At 37.5% G+C, this 11,020-nt stretch overlaps 1 protein-coding gene across 2 annotated transcripts; it reads right to left on the bottom strand.

Moving 5' to 3' along the window:
* Positions 1–280: 280 nt before the first annotated feature.
* Positions 281–10,390, bottom strand: LOC306853196 (ras association domain-containing protein 7-like; the record flags this gene model as incomplete). Of its 2 annotated transcripts, none has more annotated exons than XM_079390423.1 (5): positions 10,185–10,390; positions 4,520–4,666; positions 3,547–4,430; positions 843–999; positions 281–661 (listed from the first exon to the last, which is right to left on the bottom strand). In XM_079390423.1, the coding sequence occupies exons 2-5, from the start codon at positions 4,620–4,622 to the stop codon at positions 540–542; spliced, it is 1,266 nt and encodes a 421-aa protein (XP_079246549.1). In that variant the 5' UTR covers positions 4,623–4,666; positions 10,185–10,390. The 2 variants fall into 2 exon arrangements, with proteins under 2 accessions (XP_079246549.1, XP_079246550.1); XM_079390424.1 differs by having other exon boundaries at positions 540–661; positions 4,520–4,669; positions 10,185–10,282.
* Between the last annotated feature and the right edge of the window lie 630 nt (positions 10,391–11,020).

Below are 11,020 nucleotides of genomic sequence, written 5' to 3'. Positions count from 1 at the left end.
CTTAAAATCAAACATTAAAATGCTCCATTTACAGTCAGACAGCCTGACCTTGAGTCTGTTGCAACATTTCTGTACACCCACGTGATTACTCTGAACAGCATCCACTGGAGGCAGTTCCATAGAAGGATTTGTAAATTAATAATTACTTAATTTCTTTCTACCAGGCAGAAACCATGGAGCAAAGCACACCGGTAGCTCATGATTCACGTGAGCCTACATGAAAGAACCCCAAGGCAGTGCAGGTTTCAGCAAAATGGGAAGCCGGTCTCTTTTTTTTTTTGGTAGCTTGACAGTCACTATTAACATGCAGCAAGATGCAGCTTTCTTGTTGTAGGAAACCACAGAAAACAAAATGAGTACAGTGTTTTTGTTTTCTGCCTCAAAAAGAATCTGTAAATGCATTTGACAAGACAAAGAGACACCAGTGTGGACAGGAGGTGTGCAAGTTAATTATTGTGCATTCTGGGAAGCAGGAAGAAGTAGAGGTGGACAAGCAGAAGATTTAGACCAGCAGAGGGCAGCGGTGTGCAAGCTGTGTGTCACACATACACACCCTCTGGATGAAGGCTGGAGACAAGTGGGTTCTGGAGGCTGCGAGGGTTCCCCAAGATTTGCTTGGCAGTGGTACGAGGGTTAAACTCCAAGATGGAGGAATTCAAATCTGTTATAAACACAAAGAAAACCTACTGTTAAGCTTTGCCAGCTTCAGTTATTTGGTTAGATATAAACAGTGTCCCTCTGAACCCACTAGATAGTATCTTTTTTTCACGTTACCACCCACGTATAGTAGAAAAGACCTTGTTAACTAGTGGCTTGTGAAAACTGTATGTAGTTTTACACACCTTCATCACTCTGTCCATCAGGCTTGAGGAGAGCACAATCGATCTCTTCGGTTTGCTGACTGGATTGTGCTGGAGTGACTCCTGTTTGCTGGATGAATTGTTGCAGGTTACACTGGCGTAGCTCCTTATTCAGATCATCCAGTTCTATGCTTTTAGCCTACAGGGGAACATAAGAGAGATTTAATGTTGGGTTGGAGGAAAAAGCTGAAGCAGCGACTTTCAAACGGCAATGTTCCTTTATCACACGGTTCTCTTTTCTTGTAATGAAACACCCATTCACACTTAACCTCTACAATGAGATCAAATGTTCAAGCGATGTGTCTTAAATGTCATTTTTCATACAGTACCTTCCTACCATGAACAGTAATAATTAACAACTGTGGTTCCTGCTTAATCATCAAATTATTTCTTAAAGATGCTGCCTTTGCACTACTATGGTCAGTCTTGTTTTGTTTTCCATAAACGTACTCATTTTTATTTCAACCTTTAAAGGTGTGACTAGTATTGTTGGTAATGACAACAATCTGTAGGATGAATGAATATAGTACTGCCCTTGCTGATGGGAGTGAGACAACAAATAAAGCAATAGTGTGTATGGTGCCCTGAGGTTCAGTTAGTCATGCTTTCGTGTGACTGCAATTAATGTATTGTTGTGATTCAACAACTAGTACAAAGATGTTTTATTTAAGGTATACAGTACAGTCAGCAAGTCATTACTGCAAACTAAACCCTGACAGGGTGATCCAAAATACGTGGACGTGAAATGTTGAGTTGAAATTGAGTTATAATCCTTCCTGTTAATAATCAAAGCTTCTGCAAATAAAAAATTTACATTGCATCATAGCAACAAGACAAACACGGTAACAATGTTACAGTAGTAGTCACAACAAAGGTCCGCTGAGGTAATTTTCACCACAGACTCGAGATGGTACAAATTGTGACTGTATGAGCCTGTTGTCCGAGTGTGAATCATGAAAGCATCATGAAACTGATATACAAAGTTGCCATGACGGTGGCAAATTTTACAAAATATCAGACCACGGAATACCAAAATTGACCAGTCAAGCCATGTAATAGTAAAGCAGAATAGAATTTGTTTGCATTGCATCTAAAATTGCATACTCAGTAGGTACTAGATTTGATTGAGAACTTACCATTAAAAATTGACTTACCATTAAACATACCATTAAAATGCTATGTTTACTACACTTTGCACACTTTGTACTACAGTTCTTCTATATAGTGGTTAACGAATCTAAAGTCTCACACAATGTCAGAAAATGGCTTTACTTCCATGTTGCAAAATAAGGTGGATATATAGTATGAATGTGTTTAGAATGAATGAAATCTAGGCGTACATCTGCCGTGTTGGCCGTGTCATGTGACCTACGGTTGCATGTGTCATGTGACCTAATATGGACATACTACTATTTTGGCGTACTGTTTTTATTTACTAGGTTAGTAGGCATAGTGTATAACTTATTTGTCCTTTTTGGAGACTTTAGTACTTGCACACCCAGCGAGCCCATATTGTCTGCAATATTGTCTCATAATATAAGAGAATACATAGGTTTGATTATGCACTAAAGGGGTCATATGACCTTGCTAAAAATAGCAATTTTGTGTGTTTGGTGTAATGCAATGTGTTTATGTGGTTTAAGGTTAAAAAAAACATTATTATTGTTGCTCCCCTATGCCCCGCCTTTCTGAAATGCGTCGATTTTTACAAAGCTCATCGTTCTGAGAAGTGAGATGTGCTCTGATTGGCCAGTTATCCAGTTTGTTGTGATTGGCCGAATACCTCAAGTGTGTAACGGAAATGTTATGCCCCTTACCATATTGTGATGACGTGATGCGGCGCAACCGAGACCAAAACAATAAAACCCATTATAAACGAGGCATTTGTTGCAACCAGTGGGGACATTATTACTGATTGTAATGACTTATACTGTCTTATACATGTCTGCATTTGTGATCGGAAAAAACAACAAACAACAAGCGCTACTCTACACTGCTCAAAACTCAAATTCTTTAAATATGAAAACATAAGAAGCACCAGACTGTCTTTGCAAAGTTGGAATTGCCTCACTTTATAGAAACAGCCTTTGTGCACAGCTGGTATTGTAGGCTACTCCCAGGTTCAGGAAACAGTCCTCCGTAAAATGCGCTGCACACACTCTAATATTTGGGTTGAACTGTTCTGGAACAGTGTTGTAAATACAACTTAACCACTGATTTCTAGTTGTGTTCTCTTTTGGAAGCCCAAACAAAGTAGTTTCGCTTTCACAACGAAACACAGCGTCTCCAGGACATGGTGCCCGCGGCAGCAACAATTCTACAGCGAGAATAAAAATCACACCCTCTTTCTTTGCTTATGCATTTGGGTGGTGTTATGCAAATCTTCCCACACAGTGATGTAGACATGTGGGGGCGTGTTTTAATGAGCCGTTTTAGGAGGGCATGGACAAGTCTTAACTTTTATAAAGAATATCTATTTGGGTTTGAGACTTTAGTCTTTGCAACTTTAGGGATCTTATCTATGCATGAACAGCTTGTAACACTCCAAAGAGAAAGTAAAACTTGAAATTGCATCATATGACCCCTTTGAATGTTTTATACAAGAAAATAAATAAATCGTTATAATGAAACAATGACGATATGACAAGTGCATAACATTTTGAGTAATAAAAACAGAAATGCAGACCTGCAGTTGTTCTTCTGCAAGCCTTAACTCATTTTCTATCTCGTCAATTGATGCCTGCAGTTCAGCCCTGTGATGCTGATGGTTGTCCAGTTGTTCTTTTGCTATAACTACAGATTCTTCAACACTGAGTCTGGCTTGAAGCACACCGTTTCTGTTGGTTTCAAAAAGCAGCTTGATATTTCGCTCTAGCTGCTCTGATTGGTTGTCTGTGTCATGCAACCTTCGACTGTGTTTGTCTAGAGCTAAATGGAGTTCATTTTTTTGCCGTAGAATGTCCTTTTCTCTTTGAACCTCAGACTGAAATTCATTTTCCCAGTGCAATTCTTGGGCCAACTCTGCCTCGTTCTGCCTTAAAAGCTGCTGTAGGTGGTCCATTTCCTCAAGGAGGTCAGGGGAAAGGTTTGGAGGAGGAGCTCGCACCCAAACACTCAGCTCCTTCTCTAGAGAGTCCACCTGTCCCTGCAGAGACTGTAGCTGCCCTTGTTGTCGTAGTATCTGCTGATAAAATGTGTCTTTGGATGGACCAGCTTGGGCAAGAGACGAGGGCAAAGATGGGGACACCCCTCGTGCTTGGGAGTCTCTGGGTGGTTTTTCAACCTGTTTTACACGACTTCGGGGTGATGTGGAGGGCCCCAGATTGAAAGTAAGAGCTTTTTTTGGCTCTTTGAGTTTGAGGGGCTCTGGATCTAGAGGTCTGGGTAATTGCGGGGCTCGACCTTGGTCTGAGGCTTCGCTGCTTGTGGGACCGGTGCGCCTTAGGATGAATTGCACTTCATTGCCTAATTGGCCCAGTTTAGCCAGGGACTCCAATGGGCGTTCATTGGCCACAAGCTGCCGTTCCTTATCCCGCAGTTTCTGGATAAGAACATAACGACCAGTTTGCCCTGGAGAGCACATTAAGAGCGAACGTTAAAATACAAATGCACTAGATGTTCAAAGAGCAAAACAGAGAGAGAAAGGCTTAATAACTTACCTATAGCCTGGGCAAGGGCAATGACTACATCCTGACAAGATGTCTGTTCTGATAGGCCACAGACGACACGTGGAATACCATCCACCCACACCTTCAGCTCCATGACTGTGAGAAAGTCAGTAAGGAGCGTCTCTACATGACAGTGCTCTGCTGAACAGATACAACAATTAAAATACAGAACAATTACTTACAATAGAGAGAATAACTGCACTTAGAAAATTGTGAATTGTCAAGCATTGATTGTTAAAATGCTTACCGAGAACCGATTATCATACTCCTCTATGATAGAGGAAGATTATTTAAAAAGCCTTGCAAAATGTATAGAGAAATCAGTGTGGATGTAAAATGTCTTAAATGGATTTTAATCCAAGATACACAACTGCTTTATATGATGAACATTTAATATAGGCTTTTATTCGCATGGAAATATTGATCAATGCACAAACATACAGCACATTAAATATGGTAAACAGAAGAACAATCTTGCTTTCTTGCAAACATCATTGGTTCATGGATTATATTTGCAATGTCTGTATGAACATTTTGAAACATCAATGTTTTGGTTGCATGAACTTTCCATGAAGGGAAAGAAATCTATCAAGTTTCTCTACAAAAATATCTTCATTTGAGAATTGAAGATGAACTACACTCTTTAAACTGGGAACATTCCAGATTGAGGTACTTCAGATGTGAAAATTGTAACTTTTACTTAGTAATAGATCAAACTAACTAAACTAACCGAAACTATAACAAGAGACATACAATAAACCACACTCCAAATGTTTTGGCATTCGATTATGAGGAATGCTGCTTTACAAGTCTGATAATGGCAAAGTGTGCCATGGGTTAAACCAAACGCCATAATGTGTTAAAAACTTTGTTACTGTTAGATAATGTTTCTAGAGTACATCAAATAGATGTGTTGTGATGAATATTCATGTCATGTAACTGTAAGAACATGGTTCAAAAGAGGCTGATCACTTTTAACCTGACACCACATTTCCCTAGAACTACGCATACATGGTAAAATGAGGAACATGAGGATTTTATTCAGTTCTCAACTTCTAAACCAGAAAAACGTCAACAACATCAAAAAATGTCAGCAATGCAAGCCAATAAACTCCTTCAACCAACACAATAATGAGAAGTCATCGATCAAAAAAGTCATCAAGGTGCTTTTATGATATCTGCCCTTGAGCATGTTCTGACAACAGCAATCAGCCCTTTTTTGCAAGTTATCATTGATTTTAATATGCACATTTTAGGGAAGCGCTGATATTCAAGCTGATTCTGGCAAAATAACGGTTAAGACACTCTTAAAGTGGCTGTTTGTTTTTAAAAATGCTCTGTGAGGTGAGTTAGAGAGTGTCTCATGTCCTCAACCTGCACATTGACTCCTGAGGCAATCATTAACCAACCTTCACATTCCTGCAAACCTGGAAACTGAGCTCACATGCTCAAAGAATGTGTGTACTATACTCACAGTCACAACACTTCTGCCTGTCAAACCAGATCATTTAATTAGACAAAACGGCAATAACCATAAGAGATTAGGTTAAACGTTAAATTGTCTGTCTTTGGTGTCTGCACAGAACATGGCTCAGGTTTCATGGCTTGTATTTCATAATGCTTCACTATAACAAAGAAATCATGTCTTTGGGTTGATTAAGCCACACCTATGTTAAATGAAATCATTGACTTATTTCAGCTCAATGACCTTGACAGATTTAAACTAAATGATTATTTTTAAGATAGCTTACACACATATGCTGTAAAATATTAGTAAACTATGATGTCAGAAATGACTCTCTTTCGTTATCCCCTCGCATATAAAGAAGTACATTTTAGTTTTTATGTGTTTTTGTTTTTAAAATGTGACACACTGCAAAGCATTAGCTATACAGCCAACAAACTCTCTTGACAATTCATAACAATGGCAAATTGGTGACTATTTTGTGTACATTTTTTCGATCTCATTCCTATGCTTTTGTATAATTTGCTTACACCCCACTGACATTAGGTTTAGGGTGGAGTTTTGTGTGGGCCTTCAGACTTATTTTTCTTCATAACTTTTCTGTTTCCGAAATAATTCTTACGAAATTGCCACCACATAAAATAGCTACATTTTCTCATTAGATCAGGTTGTGTGTTACTAAAAGTCAAGGTCTCGAAATGCGTTCTTGAAAACACCACAACGGTGCATCTAGTACATCTTTACATAGTAAATCAATTAAAAAGCAGAACAGGGAGTGGAACACAATATACGTTTTGTGTGAACCTGCTGTAAACAGCACAAATTAACTGTGTTATCTTTGTCATAATTATATGACTGCTCCTATGTGTCATTAAACATTACATTTTCGGGTAAGCAGGTGTTATGATGACTGAGTTATTATCATTGTATTATCGGTATATTATCATATACGGCCTTATAATTAGCGTACGATTGCTACAGTAAATGCAATGCTTTAATGCAATGGTAGCTTTTAGTTCCGCTTTTATAACTGCTATACACAATGTTCATTTGATTCATCAAGCATGTACACTTGCTTCCTTGTAGTAACAGTAGTCCTTATTGTACCTTCAGAATTCACATTTTTTGTATGACCGTGTATAATTTATGTGGTAAAGTAAAACCTGGAAGTCTCTTTAAGTAATGTTATCCACTGATCTTATTTTACTCAGCTATTCTAAAAAGGTAAAGTGAAATGTTCTGTTAACATGTCAATAGTGAGTTCCTCACACAATGCCATTTAAATAGCTAAATATTTCCTCTTCACTACATAAAAGAAATAAAAAACTTACAAAAAGCAAATAAATATAAACAATATAATATCTTTCCACATTTATACATTTGAAAACTATTAAAAAAGTGTTTACTCTGCAAGCTTTGTGAACTTCCTAGCTGTCTGTAGCAGATCTGATGATGTGACTGTAATCATACACCATCCACCTCCATTTGCAGGCCTGCAGTAGATACTACAGAGTACAGTCTCTGTTCACCCATTGTCTTTTAAACACAAATCTGCCATGAAGTGTGGAGACCCATGAAATCAGCCTAGTTTGAAACATTCCATTTCTGAAATTTAAAACCATTAACCCTAAACCAGCTCCATGAGCAGGAACATCAAAGATTCAGTGGTTCTAACTGACTCGACTAACTAGAGTAACACATTATGTGATGAAAATGAAAACTAGTGATGAACTGGCATCAGGAATTACACTTTAAATCATATTCGAAACATCAATTTCAATTCATTTTTCAAGTTGGAATTGTCAGTTGTTTGAATATGATTTTTTGAAGGTGTGAAATGCAAATATGGGAAAAACATCCTATTTCTCACGTTTCCCTGTCAACATGGGCTTACAGCAGTACCCAGGAGGGCACATGCTACTAGAAACATATGGCAAACTAGAAATACAGGTTTCATTCTCTATCTTCCGTCTGATGATGACAGATGTTGCATTGTGGTCATAAGACCTCTATGTGTTTGACAGCTGAAGGACCTATAGGAGACCTGAAATGTCATCTGAGAGTTCACCTACACTAAATAAGAGACTGTATGTTGATGGAATTCTCACTCTGTGAACCACGAGAACCAAGAAAAATGTTTAAACCATCTGAATTCCATTTGTTATGTGAACCAACCAGTACCAGGCTCAGGGATGTGTCTCACAGGCATTAGATTTCTTGTGTTAAAGGGGTGAAACTGGCCTGCTTACGTAGAACAGCATATGAACCTTCCCCATTGTGTGCAAAAGGAGGAGTGTACTCTCTCCCTCTCGAGTGAGTTCATTGACGACTGCAGGTAAATAGTATCGCCAAACAAAGTCAGACACCTTTGGTATGCAGCATTACAGGTGCATCAACCTTGATTATCCTGCTAAAGAATTCCAGTTGAATTTTATGAAAAAGGAACAGGAAAGTAACAATTTAAATACTCGTAAGAAGTTCAAGTGAGAGGGTTAACTAAAACCATTCAAAATTTTTATTACTTGAAATAAGTGTTAACTTCTCATTTTCATTTAGTTTAACTGTATTAATATAATCTTAATTAAGGTTACAAACAATAAAACTAATAAAAATAAATCTAAATTTAACATGAAAGCGGAAAATAAAGGTCAAAATATTAACAAAAACTATAACAGTATCTCACTGAAAATAAAGGTTGCTACTGTACATTATAGATCTATCACTTCTTAAATTAAATGCGATATTGTGAATATGTTTCAATGTGTTTAACAAAGTAAAAAAATCTTTCTAAATCCCCATTGGATTATGTATATCCCTGGTTGGGAATCTCTAATTTAATGGAATTTCCACAAAGAATAACCACAAAATGTATGTTGGGAGTGGTCCTCTCTTTCAACCCATCCTCAGAGCAAGACAACCTCTCCACTAAATCTCCACGACATGATTCATAGCCTTGAGCTGCAGGAACATAAATCATAGACTGTTCTTTCTATGTCTTCTATGTGATTTCATCACTAATGCTTTTCAAACGTGTTTAATTTAAACTGCATCGATTAAAATTCACCATTCTCACCTGCAGGTGGTCAGTTATATGAAATCTAGCATTTGCCCTTACTGACATAGTTTGTGAACAGCAGTAGTCCGAGTGTAGATTGTTTTGCATATCCAAATACGGTGACATCATTTCATCAGGTGAATGAAACGCAGAAGAATCTAAATGGAAATTTCCCTAATCAGATATTTCCTTAAATGATTTAGGAGAAAGATTATGGAGAATAATATACTCATGTATATTAAATTCAATTCAATTGATCACTGTGTTAATAATAATCTTCAAAACATCAAGGTAAACTATTTGTTGTTGGGCACATGAGCATATTGTAAATATACATGCCAGTAGAACCTTCAAAAAAGAGAAATTATTGTTTTTATTCTGGATTCCAAACTTTGCACATTATTTATTTCTGTTCTATTCTATTTATTTATTTATGAAATTAAACTTCAACTATTCAAAAAGTTCATAAAAAGGTCTTCTAATGGTCCAGTCTTTGATCTTACATTTTCATGGAACAGTTGATCAGAATGTTAAGAAAAACTTGCTATTAAAAATATCAAGAAATACAGCCCAATTGCCAAATGGATCCTCGTTGAGCATAACTCACAAACACAAAAACTCACCAATAATTTAATAATAATTTACTCAGGCATTATGCAGAATGAGTCAAAGGACCTGGTCGCTGTAGAGAAGCACTGCTTATATCGGACCAACCATCAAGCAAAATACATGATCTACATTATCCATGGATAATACACAGTAGAATTATGACTAAACCATTATGACTAATTCCCTTCAGGCATTTTTCTTTTCATGAATAAAAGCAGGTTTTGCAAAACCTGCTAACCTCAATTAGTTATTTATTTTTTATTTTAGCAGACTTCTTCCATATAGCAACAAAGTTGACAGGTTTCTAAAAACTATTTTCTACTAATTCTTGCAATTGTATTAATTTCCTTGCTACAGATTAAAATCAAGGGCATAATCCAAACAGAGTTTGAACTACTTTTCCCTTGTTAAAACTGCTTTCCTTTCCAGACAGGATGGAAATACCAGTGTAAAATTTGGCACATTTTATTGTCAAGTCTGTAGCTTAACTAGACAAACCTGCTGGTCAGACAGAAAGCTATATTTACCTTAGAGTTGAAAGCTCGCTTCTGTGTGCCGTCCTTCCTGGTTACCATGTTGAATATATTTCAGAAAGTACCATCCCCAAACGTGTCTAATGTAAAATCTTAACCTGTGTAACACAGATGTCGGAGTCCAACAGGTGTTGTTGTTCCTGTATCTACAGGAGCAGGATTAATGGCGCACTACTCATATCGTCTCTTGAAAGTGACTCTCTCTTTCCGCTCTCCACAATGCTGACACACGCCACAGCCTTCCCATGCTCCTCCCCCTCCACAGGTAATACCAGCAATAGTGCTCTCATTATCTCTCTGTCCTGCTCTCGTTCTCTGTCATTATAGAGCAGTTTGTCAAACTGGCTTAGTTAGGAGATAGTACTTTATTCTTATTTTTTTTTAAGTTCAATGGCCTGTCATTGTATTTACATGTATGTCATAATTGTGCTCATTGTATGTAGATCAAATGCTTTGACTTCCTCTATAAACTCAATAACTTCCTCCTAACTTTCCAGAAATAATACATGCCTGTAAAAAATGTGAATGGTGTGACAATAGGGTGCTGTGGGCAGTTATACCAAGGTGTTGCTATGTCATATGAGTGGTTGCTAACTTGCTGTGATCAATATTCTCCCACTTTTTATACTGTAAAACTGGGGATCATTAATCTGCTAACTGCAACAGGTCAGATGTCAGAACAAAACAACAACAAAAAAAGATGTTTACGTGCTTTCCCATGCAGAGATTGCTGCTATGATTTTAGGGTTTTGTGTGTGATTTCCAGTGTCTTGCTATGCGGTTGCAAAGGTCTTCTGAGTGTTTTGTAACACGTTGCTATGAGGTTGATA

Source organism: Barbus barbus, assembly GCF_936440315.1.
Source record: "Barbus barbus genome assembly, chromosome: 1".
In the NCBI taxonomy this organism is placed as follows: domain Eukaryota; kingdom Metazoa; phylum Chordata; class Actinopteri; order Cypriniformes; family Cyprinidae; genus Barbus; species Barbus barbus.
The sequence above is the reverse complement of the archived record's forward strand: the minus strand, read 5'-3'. Positions and strand labels throughout refer to the sequence as shown.